Genomic DNA, 18,945 nt, shown 5'->3' with positions numbered 1-18,945 from the left:
GGAAGTTTAATATCTTGTAGACTTTGTGTTTGTTTTATATATTAAAAAAGTTATTTTTTATTGATGAGAAAAAACTCACTGACAAGTTGGATATCAGCTACGAGCAGTTACACTTTTAAAGTCTGAATAAATATGGAAATGAAAGACTGATGTTGTAGGCTAAATATTCAGTCCTGGAAAAAAATGTCCAAAAAAGAAAATTTCTGCAAAAATAATTTTATTTCCAAAAATGATCAGGTATGTCCTGCCTAATTAATGTGACAAAGTAAGGCATAAAAATCACAGTAAAAAACAGCCTTAATATATAAAATTAAAATTAAAAAAGCACATTGTATTGCTCCTGGAAATAGACTTAACCCGGTCTATTTTTTCTTTTAAAACTACAATTAAAACTTAAACTACAACAAGATTAAATACACAATTAATTGTAATATTTTTGCGTGTTTAAAGCCTTTAAAAACTCCACTTTGTCAGCTTTACTGAAGCTCTGGAAAAGTTGAATTTCCTCCAGACTGTGCGCAGCAACTGGTGGTGTCTTACCCTCCAGAGAGTATCCTCCCCGCGGGTAGTTCTGGTGAGGAGTCGGTCTCATCATTCTCGGTAAACCTCCTGCAAGCGCTGTCATGACTCCTGACTTTCTGTCAGGGAACTCTTTAAAACGAAGCTGCCTTTGTTTTGTCGCTTTTAATCCCACAAAACTTTAGTCTGCTGTAATATTTCGCCTTCTCTACAGCCGCAGCGCTTCTCCTTCAGTAACAGGTTGCCTCGACAGAGATTCTGGAAGTCCTCTGCAGGAGTGTTGACAGGTATCCAGCGGCCGCTGAGGGCTGAGCTGAGGGATTAAATCAAAGTGCAGGTCGCTAACAGTCCTGCGAGCATTCAGAGGATGGTTTGAGAGGGATGGATGCAAGTCAAACATTTTATCTGTGGTCGCTGTCCCCTCTGACTCCGCGCTGCGCCCCTTGATTGGGCGAAGACCCGGACGTTGAGGGGCTGGGGGAGCTCTGTGATTGGACGGCAGGAGCTCTTCTTCTGTCTGGGTTGACCTCACGGGGTCAGATTGTGGTGTCACAAGTTTCAGCTACCAAACTTTTCACCAAGTGGCACAGCTAGTGATGAAAATATGTAAATAACGAGGACACATGTGATTATGTTTCCCAGCCTCTGATGAAAGTGTGAGGCGTCAGGACACTGCTGGGAGTATTATAGGAAAGTTTAATTATGTAAGGCTGATAATATACAGTATAAAACAAACAAAACTACTACCTTATGTTGGACAATATAAAAAAAAGAAACACTTATGTCCTTTAAAGCTTCAACTAGTGAATAAAATAAGTTATCTGCAATATAAACGTTCTTATAAAGCATGTTTACATTAACGAGAGTCACACACACATGCACACATATACACACAAAATGTCCCTTAAATAGATTAATAAATTTAAATAAATTATGTAATTGTGTGGGTTTTTTTTATATCATAGTGTCTTTTAGCAGAGAAATTATTCTGTTTCCTGCCCAGGGACTACGGATGACAATTAGTTTATTATAGCTGCACTTTCCCTGTTAAATAAATAAAATAAAATAAAATACAAAATATAATAATTCTTGTTATGGACATTATTATTATTATTTTATTATTATGATCATTATTATTATTATTGAAAGTAGGAGCTTTAGTTGTCAACATTTCTAAGCCTACATGTTTATTATTATTATTATTATTATTATCAACTCTTTGTAAATTACAAATCAAATGAAACAATTAAAATCTATGGAATTTAGCAGACTAAAAAAATGATCAGCTGTCGGGATTTTATACAGCGATATTTAACTGTAGAGCTGCCTTAATGTGATGCATTCAAGGTGCGTTTGGAAGAATGTTCCCCATCGATTTCAGTTTTAATTACACGAATATTGCCCGGTCTGTCAACGGATGCAAGAAATACCTCACATACCCGTGATGAAACGAGACTGCAACAGGTGAGTGTATTATAAAGAATATTATAAAGATAGCAATGACATTTATTTAAAAGGCCCATATTAAACGTCTCATAGAATTAAATATTAAGTCTTGTATGATATGTTTGCTATTATCATTATTATCAGGCCTGTTATTAATGCTATTATTATAATCATGGCATTATATTATGATCATTACGTCAGGTAAATTTGGGTGGTAAAAAGTTTGAAAGAGGAAGTGTCTATTTTTTAAATTTATGTTATTCATCAAAAGTGTAGAAAGCAGATTTTCGCTCTCTCTCTCTCTCTCTCTCTCTCTCTCTCTCACTCACACACACACACACACACACACACACACAATGGAGGTCATGAGAGGAAAAAATGGCGTGGATGCGGTGGATCCTCAGCGTGGAGAGCAGGATCTATTTTTTCCATGAGTTCCACCACACCCCACGCAGCAGCTCATGACTTGAACAATAGGTGCAGCGCGGCCCCGTGGCTCGGCCACACGGCAGTATAACACATCCGTGCAAATGGTCGATTATGGACACACGGAACCACATGAGGGATCATTTGACTTTTCTGAAGCTTGTAGAGTTGTGATAATTATGATAATTAGGCGTGTTTAACAGACCGATACACCCCCCCCCCCCCCGTCAGGAATAAGACCATATATTGTCTGAGTGTGTTCAGAGGCCTCCTCAACCTGCATGCCATGAGTGACTGGATATGATATGTCATGACCTCTCTGAGACACACTGATGCATCACCAGGGCTGACACTCCGGGAGGGAATTCATTGATCACCAGCAGATTTGTCAATACTTGCTGCTTTGTTGTCTAAAAAAACAATGATTAATAAAAGATTATTGTCACAAGCTCATGTAGAGAATGAAGACGCCAGCTGTTGTGACAGATTTCTGTTTGCAAATGACATTTGTGCATCCATGTTTTCTTCTAATTCCACTGTTACAGCTGGAGAGTCATCTTTCTGTCCCAGTGTCCCACAGCATGTGGCCCAATATAGTTTTATTCCTCCTGTAAGACTTCATGTGAGAGGCGCAGTGGACACAGAACATGTGGAAACATTATATGTCCATAAAAGAAGGAATGGGGAGGTGAGGGGGGGGAGAGAAAGTTATCATACTAAAGTTTGACTATCATGAAAAGGATATTGGATCTACCGTGTCAAATCAGTTAGTCCGGTAAGCTGAGTCAGAAATGCGGTGGTGCTGTGGTGCTGCACAAAATGCATCAAAAATAAAGCACAAAATGGCCCCGAAAAGAAATGGTGTGTTGAATTTACCAGGCGTACGCGCAGAGTAAGCCAGGGGCTTTCGAGGCTGTATTTCTGAAACCGTACACACTGGGGGAAAAAGCAGAATAATTAGCTCTGCGTCCACTAAAGATAAAACTAGTCTAATAGCCTTATAACCCTTAGGCAGCTCTGATCTTGGCTGTGGCCCTGCAGCGATAAGGTCGGCGTCACCACTGGAAAAATCTCCAGACTTACAACACTGCTCAGTATTCATGATAAACACCATCACATCACATATAGACAGATGTTTGTGGGCAACCAGATCATCACAGTGATTATCTCCACATGTGTAAACAGCTGAACTAAGAGGCTTAAACTCATTCTTAAAATTAAAATAGTCAGTCATGCATTCCTCAGAGAAGTAGCTTACTGTGGCGAGCAGAATGACACAGTAGACAACCCTCATTTGCATTATTAATTGGGGTTTTATAGAGGTTTTTAGTGTGTTAAAATAACTGCTGTAAAACGGTGTGCGTCACCTTTATGACTCTTGAGAGAATCATGCCACTGCTGTGAGGGACTTTTGGATATCTGTTTCTACACTGCAGTCACCCTCAGTGCTCTAATTATAGTCAAGGCTTTGACACAGAGCACGATAACCTCTGCCAATTCTTTCTTTCTTGCAATATTCTAAACACAGATTTGGAAATAGCGCACTATACTATTTCTTCGCCACATGCTGCACAGACAGTTCCTGAATAAAGCTGCGGTACAACACTGTATTTGTTGGAATGAAGCCACCATTAAACAAGTTTTCCGTTTATGATGTTTGGTGTAAATGCCATACGAGATTATTTCTTTACGTATTAAATCTTAATGCATGTTTCATGTTCACAGGATAGATGTGAGCAGGGAGTGTGTCTATATGAGGCCTTTCAAGGATAATTGGACTGCATCTGATTTTAATTGCTCTTTGTGATATATCACCAGTAATATTTTGTCTTCATTAGCCCGCAGCAGCTCAGAGACAACTCAAAAGAACTCTGCATCACAAAGACAACAGAGTGGACACTGTGTGAAATAGGAGAAACAGATTAGACGAGTGGGCAGGCTGGCCGACATTTAGATAAGCATCTTCGGAATAAGGAAATCTACTCTGTGATTAGTAGCCTTGGGATGTTACTGTTACAAGGTACCTCCAAAAGAGGTACTGTTTTTCTGCTGTGTTTGATCTTATCAAATACATATGACTCACAACACTTCAGTGGGGAGCTCAAACCGAGTGCGGTTATCATAACAAAGAGCCTTAAGGTGCACCCAGGTGAGAGGGAGGAAAGAAAAAGAGAGGCAGAGCATTTGTTAACCATACAGCCTCTGGGCGAGCGGGGTTACTTTATTAGTGCGGCAAATAAGGAGTGAATATAGTCAGCTAGTAGTTAATGGTCCCATGATGAACATACAGCATTGCCGCCTGTAAAGATTCTTATCTGTCCTACAATACACTAGGCCTTTGCTTTAGCGTGTGTGTGTGTGTAAGGTAGTGTGTGTGTGTGTGTGTGTGTGTGTGAGGGAACACTGACATTGTATCTGGTGTTGTGACAACACCTTGAAGTGGATTTCATACTTCAGCAGAGAAACTGGATATAGTCTGATAAAAGCAAAAATATATTTCAGATGTGAGACATATTCAGTACAATATTATGTAAAGAGGAAGTGTGCAACTGTGTATAATAGATATGTGATGTAGAAATGGCTGTGTATTATGCAAAATCACAAACTATGTATGACACAATCCTGTCCTTTGCTGAAAGCATCTGAAATTAAGTAAAGTCAATATTTTCACACATTTTATGTCCTTAGGTTTTGCTTTTTAAATATATAATAGGAAAAAAAGTCAAATATCTTGACACAACGGTTAATAAAAAAATATAGATTCGTAGTCATCTACTAAAATTATTGGCAACTTATTTAATAGTTTATTATTTTGAGTAATTTCTAAAGACAGAAAGGTTGAAAAAATGTTGTTTCTAGCTTTTTAAATATGAATAATTTGTGTTTTTTTTTTTTTACTTCTCTCTGACAATAAACTGAATATTTTTGGGTTTTGGACGAAACAAGACATTCAAGGACGTCATCTTGGGCTTTGGGAAACACTAATCGTCTTTTTTTAACCATTTCCTGACATTTTATACACCAAACGACTCATTGATTTATCGTGCAAATAACTGACAGATTAATTGACAAATAAAATAATCATTAGTTGCAGTACTGCTCTATTATAGAAAAAAATGGACCTTCCTTAAAAGATCTAAATTAACATTAATTTGATTACCTGTGAATTATTTTACTTATAGATATGTAGAGCAAAACAACCTACAGCATTAATTCCCTCATTAACATATGATAATAACATATGTGGACAGCATCCTCTGTATCCCCACCTCTCTTTCCCAGCTTACTTTTTAAAGGAGGCCAAATGTACCAAAAGCATCTTAAATCTGATTACTGTTTTCAATAGCTGTAACTCATTACAGTTACTACACTGTCAAAACGTGATTAATTGCATGTAATTGTATGTGACTGTAATCCAGTTAGACTCAATCTGCTACTTCCCAAACCTACCGTCACTGTACAAACATGCACACATACATTCAGCCACTAGAGGGCACGTGTTAGCTCAGCTGATGGGGACACATCCTACATGTCCTACAGCATGAGGCCTCTGACACCATGAAACACACCGACTGCTTTTTAAAGGGATTTGACTTCCACAGTGGAGTCCTCTAAAGACAGATAACTTCATGTCATGAAAATCTCTCTCTGTGCATGACTTCAGGATGCTGTTACAGCGTGTTGTCTTTGCACCATCGGGTCAAAATCCACCATTAGGCTGTTTGACAGAGGAAAGGTGTCACACTACTTGATGATGACTTAATCCCCCCATTAATGGATTGATTTTCCAGCAGATGAATCAGACTTTGAGGTTATTTTTGCTTTGACAAGACTATTTCAAAGTATGTTTCATGGCCCCTAAAGGCACATCTAAATGTAACATGAATGTGGTTTATTTCTGGTTTGGATACAGGCATTAAATAGTTGCTTCCAACAATGTCAAAAGGTCAAACAGAGGCAAAAGCTGTTCATATGGGGCAGCCTAAATCTTGAAAAACTCAGTCAAGATTTTTTTTTAAACAAAAATAATACTAAGAGTGGTTGCTGAACTATAGGAAGCAAAGGAATGTTTAAAGTGGAAGATGAGGCCTCATTGCTCTTTCCAAATAAATGCCTGCCCTGCAGCAAATGATCCATCTTTGGAAGTTAGCAGATCAAACATACAGACTGATCTTATTCTGTAGAGGTTTTTCTGGTTAAATAAAGGTTGAATGATTCTGATTCTGACTTTAAATTTAGCCTCCATGGGAGTCATATGTGCCATTTACACTGAGGTGCCGAGGACATGTTGCCACCGTTTTTTGAAATGTCCAATTCTGTCCCCGTCACTTTTTAAAAGCAGAATGTGTTAAAAATGTTCTGAAAAATAGCCTGCACCAGGAAATGGTAACTAACACATGAGAATGGTTTGCACAATAAGAAAACATACAATGCAATGGAGCCTATCCTAGCTGGACAGGTCGTCAGACTATTGCAGGGCTAACACACCTACGGCCAATCTAGAGTCACCAATTAACCTGCATGTCTTTGGACTGTGGGAGGAAACCGGAGTACCCAGAGAAAACCCACGCTGACACAGGGAGAACATAGAGTCTCCACACAGAGGGGCTTCCCCACACCGGGTTCGAACCCTCAACCCCAGGTTCGAACCAGGAACCCTCTTGCTGTGAAGTGTCAATGCTAACCACTGCACCACCATGCTGCTATTAAAGTCCATTAATTTATAAATTAAGTCGTGCATCATTGACAAATTTTTTTGTCAATGATGCACGGAAAAATTTGAAGGGGTTATTATTTGTAGGTTATTATGCAATTATTTTACTGGTCCCGGCCAGTAAAAAATGGGCTGATACGGGCCGATGAACTAACATGAGTTTGACATCCCTGCTGTAGACCCTTTATTTATTTCAATCTGAGCCCTTATATTCCAGTCAATCTGTGGTTTGACCCAGGAAAATTGCAATAGTAATCATTCAAGGTTTTGTGATCTCTTGGGACATTCAAATAACATTTTAAAAGTATACCATTATGTACTTAGTAAATCAAGGTAAATTCAGGGCTTGAAATGTCGCTGCATCACACAAAGAAGTGCTTCTTAACATTATATTTTCATATAATATATGTCTAAACATTAGTTTTTCAGGATGTTACCATCAGATATGACCTGCCCTGAATGTTTATGTGCAATTAGGTTGTACCCTTACCCAAAAATGACCTTTTTCTGAATCCAAACAGTCAGAAAAGTCAGTAAAATTAGGTTATAAAGCATATTAACATTCAATTTTCTGCACATGTAGATTTATTTGTCCATGAAAACCATGAAGCATATCAGCACTCAGACCTTAAATGGGACCAAACTTGAAACAGGACTTTGGTTTAGCTGTTGGTGCCATTGAAGGCTGATATCTGCGTCTAAGCTGCCTCTTGAGAAGGGTATACCAAACTAGAATTTGCCATCTTGGGCAGTACCAATTCATGTAAATTCTGACCTGGACCCATAAAACACGATCACCACCGATTTCCCATAATGTTTTCAAACACAAACAAATAAAAGTTTCCACGATTGCACCGCATGTGTATCCTATCCCATCTATCAAAAAAAAACCTTGCAACAACTTCAGACTGTTCAGAACTCAGCTGCAAAGTTTTCAACCAAAACCATGGAGCATGACCACATCACACCAGTTTCAGCCTCTTTAATTACTTTTAAGACTCTTCATGGCCTGGCTCCAGATTACATTTCAGACCTGTTAGTCCCTTATGAACCTTTACGTAGTTTGAGATCCTCAAGCAAAGGTCCTTTGCTTGTCCCAGAGTCCAGACTGAGCACCAAAGGGGACACAGCTTTTGCCACCAGGGCCCCGAACTCTGGAACGACCCGCCCGAGGATATAAGGCTGTATGAGTCACTGGCTTCATCTAAGTCTCTCCTGAAAACGTACTTCTATCGGAAAGCACATCCTGACTTTATCTGAGCTGTCTTGCTATCTTACTGATTTTAATGCCCATTTATTATCTTGATTTTAGTTTTAATTGTGTTCAGTTTTACTGTACGGCACTATGTGCCAAGTTTTCTACAATTTAAATAAACTGTTTTAAGTGATTGAAGAAATAAGATGATGACAATAAGAGTAAAGATGCTAATAGAACCAGTCAGCTCACACACTCTCTGTATCTCCATGTCGACCCAAACCTTCACCTCCCCTGCACTACAGTCCCCTGCATAACTCTAAAACTTACAACTTATAGATATGAAATATGAAAATTTGGCCAAATAAAATGATTGTTGGGTAGTTGTACTTCAAATACAGGTATAATACCTCAGAATATCCTCTTAAAAGGTGTTTTATTGAAAAGATTGACGCCAAAAACTTACTAAAAGGCACCAAATATGTGGGATATGTGTACTAAAAACTTTGCTTTTGACCTTGAAAAAAGATTTTCCACTAAATCCATGAAGGTATACTTTTAATATATGATGCAGGGGGGTATTAGGACCAACTATGCTACATTACTATTGCAATTTCTCCTATTTTGGGACCAGTTTTGGGTCAGATTGACTGGACTATTACATGTATGTCCCCTTGCTTCTCCTCTGAGCTGCAGCTGAGGGTGTCACTGCTGATCGCACTGCTCGGCGCTGTCCACGGTCCGTGGTGCTGAAAAGCAAAGGGACACAACAAACCCACAGTGTTCTGTAGTGTCTATTAAATCCACTTTATATGGCCCACAGTTGTGACACAGATTGGGAAGTCAATTTGAACAAGTCTATCTGCTGGAGGTTTCTGCACTGAACTGGGTTTAGCACTGGTAATATTATCTGGATCGAGCCTATAGAGTGCCATGTTGTGCCCCGTGCCCGTTACGCAACAAGTCTGATCACACAACCGGATGAAGGCACGACAGCTGACAGGGCTGACTCACACCGGAATTTTTTTTTTTTATTATCACTTTACAACGTTTTATTACCATCCGGGCATTTTCCCATCCGGAAACACTCCACAGTATGCTCCTGGTCCTTCATGCAAATGGACATTGTGGTTGAATAAAGCTGTTTCTGCAGCCCACATAGACGGAACATGGCGGAGGCGGGCAGCACAGGAGGCGACTGTGGCTCAGCTCCACCTGACGTGACCGACTCGCTCCCCGGTGAGGAATACGAGTGCAAGATATGCTACAACTGCTTCGACCTGAACCGCCACACTCCCAAAGTGCTGGGCTGCTCCCACACCTTCTGCCAGGAGTGTCTAGAGGCTCTGCACTCCCTGGAGGGTCGAGGATGGAGGATCGGCTGCCCCGTGTGTCGCCACCGGACTCCGGTGCCGGAGTACCGCGTTCACAACCTCCCGGACAACCGCGCGTTGACTGAGTCGCTCCCGCTGAAAAAGCAGGAGCCTGCGGACCTGTCACACACAGATGTCCCGGGCATGTCTCCATCCCCGTCCCAGGAGAGCAACTGTGAGACTTGCAAACTAGTTGCGTTCGCGAGCGGCTGCGTGTGCGCCATCTTCTCCTTCCTGTCCATGGTGGTGCTTTTGTTCCTGGGCCTCATCTTTGTGCATAACTTCAATCACGCTCCGTGGCCCGTCGGTCCCATCTGTCTGTTTGTCGCCAGTGTCCTCGCCCTGTTCTCGCTCATTCTCACCTGGTTAATGTGCATGTTGAAGTACCGACCTGAAACTGAGGCGAGCAACTTGAGTTCCTTCACCTCTAATATAATGTGACACTCTGGCACAAATTCAGCCTGGTCAGTATCATAAAAGGGAAATCTGTTTATTTTAATGTGCTCGGACATCCTTATAAATGTCAGTGTTTGTTACTATAAATGACGTCACATTCCACTGGACAGCCATCTCTATTTACCTGAAGGAGTATTTCACACTTGTTATTTTGTTTACAAACGTAGGAAAACATAATAAAATTTCCAAATAAGAATTTATCGACATCTTTCTCGTCGAGCCCGGTCTCAGGTCCAAAGTCGTCGAAAACCGGCGCTTGGACAGTGACTTGTGGCATCAGAAGCCAACAAGAAAAGGCGCCCTTTAAGGTTAGCATAATGCGTGGCCTGTTGCCATTATAGTTTAATAGCGCTGTTGGCGTCTGGGAAACACAGCGGGACAAGGACGAAAGTTAACAAACACAGACTCTCAATCGAGAGAGCGATGTTCATGTCCCGTAAGATTCTAAAGCCAAACCCTGTTCTTTTTTCCTAAACCTAACCACGCGTTGTTGTTGTTCAAGGGAAAAAAAAACATCAATTCACGATAATGTACGGACGTAGTGCTTTTATTTTGAAAGAGACTGTATATAATGTAAAATTTCCTGTGAAAACGGAAGTGTATTTTGAAAGAAGACAATGCACGTAACAAGTAGAAATTGACACGGTGTCCCAGAAACGTCAACAACCAACGCACCCAGAATGCCTCGCACGTCGTATCTAGATGTGGAAAATCCATGACTAAGCATGCCAATATGCGAGGGGGTCGGAGTGAGAATGTGTTGTTGCTTCACATATTGATGTTTGGTCATGGACTTTCCACATACGACGTCAAAGGTACCCTGGATGCGTTGGTTGTTGACATTCTGGGTCACTGTGTCAAGTTCTGCCTGTTACATACAGTCTCTTTCAAAATAAATGTACTACGTCGGTACAACCCCACGAATTGACTTTTTTTTTTCCTTCAACAACAAAAACGTGGATAGGTTTAGGCAACAAAAACCAACACATTCTCACTCTGACCACATCACATATTGACGTTTTGGTCATGGACTTTCTACGTCCACATATGCTGGTCCAAGGGACCCTGGGTGTGTTGGTTGTTGACGTTCTAGGACACCGTGTTAGGATCTCTTGCTTCAAGATACACTTTCACAGGGATTTTACGTTTACATACAGTCTCTTTCAAAATAAACACACTACGTCACTATGTCACCAAAAAATTGATGTTTTTTTCCCTCCAACAACAAACACGTAGTTGGGTTCAGGCAACAAAAAGCACACGGTTAGATTTAGGAAAAAACAACAGGGTTTGGCTTTAGAATCTTACGGGACGCGAACACCGCTCTCTCGGGTGAAAGTTGGGGCTTGTTGGACCCATCCACTACCCCTTAACTTTCATCCTTGTCCCGCTGCGTTTCCCAATGACGCCTCCAGGCACTGTTAAACTATAACGGCAACTGGTCGCGTATCATGCTGATGTTAAAGGACGCCTTTTCTTGTTGGTTTCTGATGCTGCAAGTCACTGCCCAAGCGCTGGATGTGACGACTTCAGAGTGAAACCGGGCTCATTTCACAGGCATTAAATGCTGGTACAAAAAACAAATGGGAAGAGTGGCAGTATTCAAAATATGCACAGAAGTCTGACACAAAGTCTGGTCTTTGGGGTTTGATAAAGTCAAGCCACCCTTACCCTGATATATTGGTGAATTTATCTTGTATTCAGAGGGAATATGTCAGTTTCTCCACTGTATTTATTTGATGGACTACGTCTATCCAATCCTTAGTTGAGGGAGTCTGGGGCTTCAGCGATCAACTTGGGCGTGATGCCATTCCTAGCTCTGACCCCTGACCTTTGAGGTCAATGGTACGCAGCATATTGTTTGCTTTTCTTACAGAATGCACCTTTTGTACGCAACTTTATATTCTTTATGTTTACCCTCTTTAAAGGGAATGCACTTCTTGTTTGAGTCAAATGCAACTGTGATGGTGTGTACAGGCATGTCATATAAAACGCTGACACTGAAGGCTTCAAATCATTTAAACAGCACTTTGATTGTCTTGCTAATGGACACATTAGCAGATTCAAGATACTGACTTGAATGATAGGAAAACTGCTCATTACAGCGCATCCTCCCCTTTCTCTCCTCCCACACTTGTTTCCTGCGCTGAAATGACAGATTTCAGAAGGTGCCTTGGAGCTACAGTGCAGGCAGGCATATATGTGTACTGTATGTGACTGATTTATTATGATCTTCCTGTGCCAGCACTATCACTAAAAACACAACCTATTGTGCCAATGACAGAACCCACTTACCCCATAACCGCCTCTGTGTGATTACACTGACTCCCCGTGGAGGACCAGGTCAGCAGGGGATCTCCAGGCCAATGACCCTGAGGGGACATGAGCCTTCACAAGATGAGAGAAATAACTTTGGGGTAGGGGGTCAAAATAAGTAGTGTTGTAAAGCAGTGAAACAATGAAAGTGCAGATGACCTCCTAGGGGTCTTAAATCATATCATGGGTTTAAGTTTGCTTTCATATATACTGTGGGAACATATAAACTCCACGACTTGTTCCACGCCCAGATAACTCTCGAATGTCTCACAAGGAAGTGTGCAATAAAACAACAGCTAATTTAATTTGTGTGGATTTGTTTTCTATAAATCAGGGCCCAACACATTCTCGCCCATCATTTCCTATGTTTAAGAACATTATACTGGGAGCCAGTTTGGGTTATTTGATCAGTTATGATTCAAGAAGATGTCTCCATTTATTTTAGCCGCATCACAATAACACAGCGGGAGTTTATCTCCACTTAGTGTTGTTTTAAGAGGCGACACTGGTCTCAGGAGTTAAAATCCATCTCTTTCAGCTCTCTCAAAGGGACTGCTTCACGTGGTCATCCAGTCGGTGAGTAATGCCACTTAAATGCCACCATGACAAAAGCTTGGGAAAGAAAGGAGGGGTGGCAGGCTTCCACCGGGAGCCATAGGCAACACTATGTCTGGGGCAGAGGGCTTCGTTTCACAGGGACTGCAGGGCTTAAAGTTAAAGATTACTTTGAAATCTGCAGCCCCTACTACCATCAAACTCTCCCGCTACAGCCCGCCCTCCCTCCTCCCTCCAGCCGTCACTCCCTCTCCCAAAAAAATAAAAAGCTGTCGCCACAGAGCAGGGGATGAGTTGGGAGCAGATCCTCTTTGATGACAGAGAAGGATCCTTTTGTTCCCTAATCCCTACAAAACCCCTTCCCCCTCTTTTCCCAATGAGTCCAACTGGACGTCAAGGGGCTTCATAATCAGCCAGGGGCTCAAAAGTTATTAGTTTAGTTGTTTTACGTTAAAAGATTGGAATTTAACAGAGATACACCTCTTGCAAAAGCATAAATGTTTCATTTAAGTCTTCCATTTTCAATCTTTTTAAAGTGTGGAAGTCTCTTTGAGAGCAGCGAGGACTTACACATATCATTAAGTTAATACTCAAACTAGTCACATGACACTAGTGAGTGGTTTTCATAGGTGGATCCAAAATGAACAGCCATTAGCCACCGTGCACGCTGTCAAGAAAGACAGGGTCATCCAGAGACAGACAGTTCCACTTTCCCCTCTTCCTGTGTCTTGCCCTTAAAGTGTTTGCAAAGTCCGTCCTCGTGTCATTATCAGATTGGACACACGAATTTCACAGAGAAGATGAAAGTGTCCCCTTCGCTTACAACATCTGCCCTCTTATGGTTTGTGTCCTATCAAGAATCAAGATGACCTCAAAGACATAGCCCGAGGAGAGCGATTATCACCACTCTGTCTGTACACATTTGGACCCGTCATGTGATCACATGCTTGTGTGAATGCCATGTGTTTATGAGACGGAAAAGGCATGAACTCGTGTGTTTGCGTGTATGGATTTGTCAGAATATGTGTGTGCACAGACATATGGCCTAACAAGCATGCAAACACTCCAGAGAGCAGTGAGAGGGGATCAGTGTCCGGGGTCAAAGTGTCAAACATGGCTTACCTTGCCATTTGACTTTCAATATGTCGCTCTTCAGATGTCAGTGAAGACTTTGCTCTGTCTAGAACTTTTGGATCTTCTCTCTGTCAGGTTGAAACAAAGGGCATTATCAAAGAGAGAGAAGAGTGAAGCACAAAGCTAAAGTGAAAGAAAGACTCCCTCTGGTGCATAAAAGTGAGAATGCAGAGACGAAAAAGAAACCATATGCCTGCTGATTCAATTTTAAAATTCTGAATTACATATAAAATTTTTGTTTGTTCAGGTAAATGAACAAGTTTGATGATACAGGTAAAAACAGTTTTTTCATGCACTGGTCAGTTTTGAGATTTTGACTGTTTTGCTTCCACAACAGGTCTTCCTTCAGACTAGTGGAAAGAAAATACACATTAAAGCAGTGGTTCCCAACTGATCCAGCCACAGGGGACAGATTTATCCTTAATCATTAGTTAAAGGTCCACACAGTTTAATTCAGAATCATACTTGTGTTTGGCCATGTTGTCGAGCTAGTTTGCTGTCTCTGTCAAGCAGCTGTCCATTAGTGATTCACTCTACAGCATGAAACAGCACTTCAGAGTAAAGGATTTGTGCCAGAAATTCACTGTACCTAAAAATAAAATGTGTTTTTTGTTTTTTTGTTTTTTTTACAAATCTGACATGTTTGTGAGTCACCTGTGGTCCATTCAGAATGGACACGTGACCCACTTTTGGACCGTGGCCGACCAGTTGGGAACCATTGCATTCAAGTGTTTAATTTAGATCAATTTAGTGCATATTTAAAAAAAATAATGTCTAGTTTGCATATTTAAACATACAATCTCTAAAAAAAAAAAAGCAAAGCAAAACAAATGTATAATACAAAAAAATGTCAATGTAAGTAATAATTTTTTTCTTTTTTTTCAAATTAAAAAATTACAATAAAAATGTCAAATGTCTAGTTTGCATATTAAACATACAATTTCTAAAAAAAAAAAAAGAAAAACAAACGTATAATACAAAAAATAACTGTCAATGTAAGTAATATTTTTTTCAAATTAAAAAATTACAATAAAAATGTAAAACTTAAAAAAAAATTAACCCTTTTCAGCTTCAGTGTCGTATTTTTTATTTTTTTTTGCCTAAAAATGTATGGAATTTTACAATACAAGGCTATTTTTTTTAATAATTTTTTTTCTCATACTCTGAACCAAAAATGTCCACTTTGGCAGAACTTTCAAACACCAAACTTTCCAGTAATATTTTCATTTATATTCTGAAGATTTTTACAAAGGGGTTTGTTCATACATCATTCATAGCCTGATTTATAGAATGTTTTATCCCTAAAAACATGGTGAAATTTTGTTTTTATGTCTACTGACAGTATTTTCTGATTTATAGTGATAAAAAGACATTTCCAAAATTCCCACTGTAAAAACATTTGACACTAAATATGTCAACAAAATGAAACAAGAATTCTGAACCTGTTTTTCCCCCAATTTTTCAGATATTCGTTCTTAATATGTATACATTTAAGTGCATATTTAATAAAGTAATGCCTCTTTTGCATTTTTTATCATACAACTTAAGAAAACTTGTAATACAAAACACAATTGTCTGAGAAAGTTTAATGGTGATATCTATTAATTAAAAGTTTTACCCTATATCACCTGGGGTGTCTCCAACAGAGTTATGGGCACAAAAGGAATAAAGCTGCAGGTCCACACATACACCCCTATACATTGTGCAGTGCAGTGACCTAAGAGATATTTTGGGGTTCAGTGTCCTGATCAAATGTACTGGGTACTGTAAGTAATAACGGGAGAGATTTTATTTTCTACTTTTGGTAGCTGCTTCTTCTTGCACTGGTAAGTGAACCAGAAAATGACCACTGGTTACTGTCACAAGACCAGCTGATTGATTTTCAACAGTAACCATATGACTGCTCGGCTCTTTCGGGGATGGTTGCGGTCAGATGACTGCAGTTTAGGAAAAAAAAAACTGTTTTTCTACCAATCTGTGTATTTGACTGTTTCTGTTTAGAGTGACTAAATTAAATCTTCATGGCTTTATCTGTATTGGTTGAGACGGTTTGAGGTAGTCCTCACTGGCAGCTCCTCCACCTCCATCTATCTCCTCCACACCCATCTTCCTCATCTGGATTGCTCTTTCCTCCCTCATCACCCTACACTGACATGTACAAATGAGAGGACTAGAAAAGCAACAAGGCCAGAGGGGACAAGCTGAGGGAGAAGTACAAAGAGCTACGAGGCAAGGCCAAAAATAGTGATGAGACAGACAGCTGGGAGGAAGGGAAACTTTCACCGCACTGTAACTCCAAACTTCACTGGAAAATTTTCCAGAAACAACTGACAGCAGGCGCCTCTTTCATCCCCTGAATCAGTAACTCTTCTCAAAGATGAGCAATACTATCGACCACAGTTCTTAATTGTTGTAAACATTATAAAGCATCTCTTTGTTTATACGCTTCACTACAGCTGTTACTGGTGCACAACAGCTACTGCACAAAGATCCAGCGTGAGTTACAGTGTGCTATCTACTGAGTAAAGATGAGGAAAATGTACATTAGCACTTCCAGTTCATGACAACATACTGCTGGATTTTCTCCACTTAAAACTTTTATTTGACACATTTTTTATGACATCCTTTGAAATATTTTCTTTTCTCATAAAGCCCTGTGTAACTATTTCTACAAAAAGAATTACATTAATTAATACAAAATAAATGTGTAGGTTGAAATTTGCTCTGTAACTCTATCTCTAAACGTCACTTAAACACCTAGTCTCTTTTACAAGCCTGGTGTGGCTACACATTATGACGAATAAACGCCTGTCTCAATCAGACGCCTGGTCTGGTTACCAGACAGTTGTTTTTTTTTAATTGAAATTCTTCAGATGTATGAAAGCGGTTGTTTGCTATCTTAAATGATGTGTTAATTATGTGTTATTAATATTCCTTTAGTCCATAAGAGTCCTGAGATCAAAATAATCAAAAGGGTTTTTTCATAAAAATTAATTCAAGTTGTGAGTATTGTTGTAACAGGATACGGTGGTGTTGTGTTGGCCGTAACTTAATCTCTCTCTGGTGCGCAATCTCTCGGAGCTAGATGAAATTAATGATTAATAATTGATAAATTATCTGAAGCTTAATTATAAACAAGTGATATTCATACTGGTTTAAATGAACAATTTAATTGAATTTCCTGATCTTTGCTGAGCAACAGTTTTGTGTGAAAGTAATTAAAGGTCTGTCCCAAATATAGGCCTGTTGAGTTCAGTGATTTCAGCCAGAACAAAGAGACGTGATCACATCACTCCAGTTTCAGCCTCTTCACACTGGCTCCCAGTTTGGTTTAGAAGAGATTTTAAGATTTTACTGATTACTTTTAAGGCTCTTCATGGCCTCTCTCCCAGCTATATCTCCGACCTCTTGGCGCCGTACAGGCCAGGACGTCCTTTGAGGTCCTCGGGCAGCTGAAAACTAAAGGGGACAGAGCGGTTCTAGAACAGTCTGGTCGAGGAAATCAGGGGCCGTATTCACAAAGATTCTGAAAACACTCTCAGACAGCTCCTAATTTAGCCTAAAAAATGCTTAGTAAGGAGTCCTAGCTTAGGAGTGATTTAGGAAATTTCTCAGAACAACACTGAGCAAGGAAGAGACAGGAACTTTTACCTCAGTGAGGAGGTGTGGTTGACTCTGTTGCTAGGTGTTTTGCTTTCTTTTAACAGATGTGATTGGTTGTCACAAACATGCCCTTATGTGAACCTGCAAGGTGTGGACACCCAGTGGAAATGAGATGAACTGCTGACTGTGAAAGTGTTGTCAATGTCAGTGGGTTGAGGCAGACTCAAGTCATCACTGCTGCATTTTTCCAGTTTTCCAGATATCTTAGTGTTGTGATCATTAGGTCGACAATGTGTGTATCCCTCATGACCCCTCATGACATAAACCACACATATTACCCCCGCATGATCTAAGCTGTAGCGTTTCAATTACTCACTGTCATAAGAGTCTGGAGAATATTCCTCCGGCCTCTTTGTGTTTCCAACATTTTCTCCTCTGATTAAGCCTCTTAAAAGTCATCCTCCCTGCTCCTAACAGTTTGTCACCTTAGGAACTATTTTAAGGACTAAGATGCTCCGTGAATTTCTTATCTTTACAAGGACCTAGTCTTAACTTCAAGGGGCAACTCACTATGAAGCTTTGTGAATACTGCCCCAGGTCAAGAAGCCAAACCAACTGCCCCCTTTCTTCAGAGCTATATTTAGGCCTATGCATAGCTACTTTCAGGGACCACTGCATTTGCATCTGCTATAGGCTACTCCTGCTACAACGTTGGACCCTAGTCATGTAGTCTCGTCCACAAATGGAGGAAAGTGGTGTTTCGGTGGTTTTGGTTTTGCTCTAGTAACATTTATACTATGTTTCATACAGGAGAAGCGGGTGGGAGGATCCGGTGGGGACTGTTCACAGAGAGAGAGTGGCGTCTGCAGCCACACACACACATATAAAACACACATTACTGTTTCACATATTTAGTGACATAGTTACCACATACAATTAGGCTCAGTTTCAGTCTCCTCTTGTCTCGTGCGCACACTCGAGCGTTGTGTCTCGGTCTTCCGTGACAAAATTAAGCTCATACTCGATAACATTGTATTATTAACGAACCTGGTCACGAAGGCAGGTCGAATAACCGTTTATCCGCTCGAGTGAACCGGGTCTAACCCGGGTCATCGTGGCAGAAACTGTCTTCCCAGACAGCGGGTGAACGCTAGTAACCCCACTGACGTCCCCGCTGCTCCAAGCACGCGCCACCTCCAGCGCTCCAA

The 18,945-nt window shown here is 40.4% G+C and overlaps 1 protein-coding gene and 1 pseudogene across 5 annotated transcripts in view; one reads left to right on the top strand and one right to left on the bottom strand.

Annotated features, from left to right (window-relative positions):
* Positions 1-18,914, bottom strand: part of pax3a (paired box 3a) — a 40,648-nt gene extending 21,734 nt beyond the window's left edge. Inside the window, exons 1-3 of one of the 4 annotated variants that reach the window (XM_033650779.2) lie at positions 18,785-18,914; positions 14,123-14,202; positions 12,425-12,501 (exon numbers count right to left, since the gene is read on the bottom strand). Coding sequence is in view for 1 of the 4 variants with exons in the window: in XM_033650777.2 (XP_033506668.1) it covers positions 541-625 (85 nt within the window). In the remaining 3 variants the exon portion in view is untranslated. Of the gene's footprint in view, positions 1-540; positions 1,713-12,424; positions 12,518-14,122; positions 14,203-18,671 lie in introns of those variants that run through there. The other 3 variants (XM_078173283.1, XM_033650778.2, XM_033650777.2) reach the window with 3 other exon arrangements.
* Positions 9,280-12,288, top strand: LOC117272058 (RING finger protein 228 pseudogene; annotated as a pseudogene). The gene has a single exon (XR_013492462.1). The product of XR_013492462.1 is annotated as an RING finger protein 228 pseudogene (transcript).
* Positions 18,915-18,945: the final 31 nt, after the last annotated feature.

The sequence above is a fragment of the Epinephelus lanceolatus genome, chromosome 12, assembly GCF_041903045.1.
Source record: "Epinephelus lanceolatus isolate andai-2023 chromosome 12, ASM4190304v1, whole genome shotgun sequence".
NCBI classification, from domain to species: Eukaryota; Metazoa; Chordata; class Actinopteri; order Perciformes; family Serranidae; genus Epinephelus; species Epinephelus lanceolatus.
The sequence above is the reverse complement of the archived record's forward strand: the minus strand, read 5'-3'. Positions and strand labels throughout refer to the sequence as shown.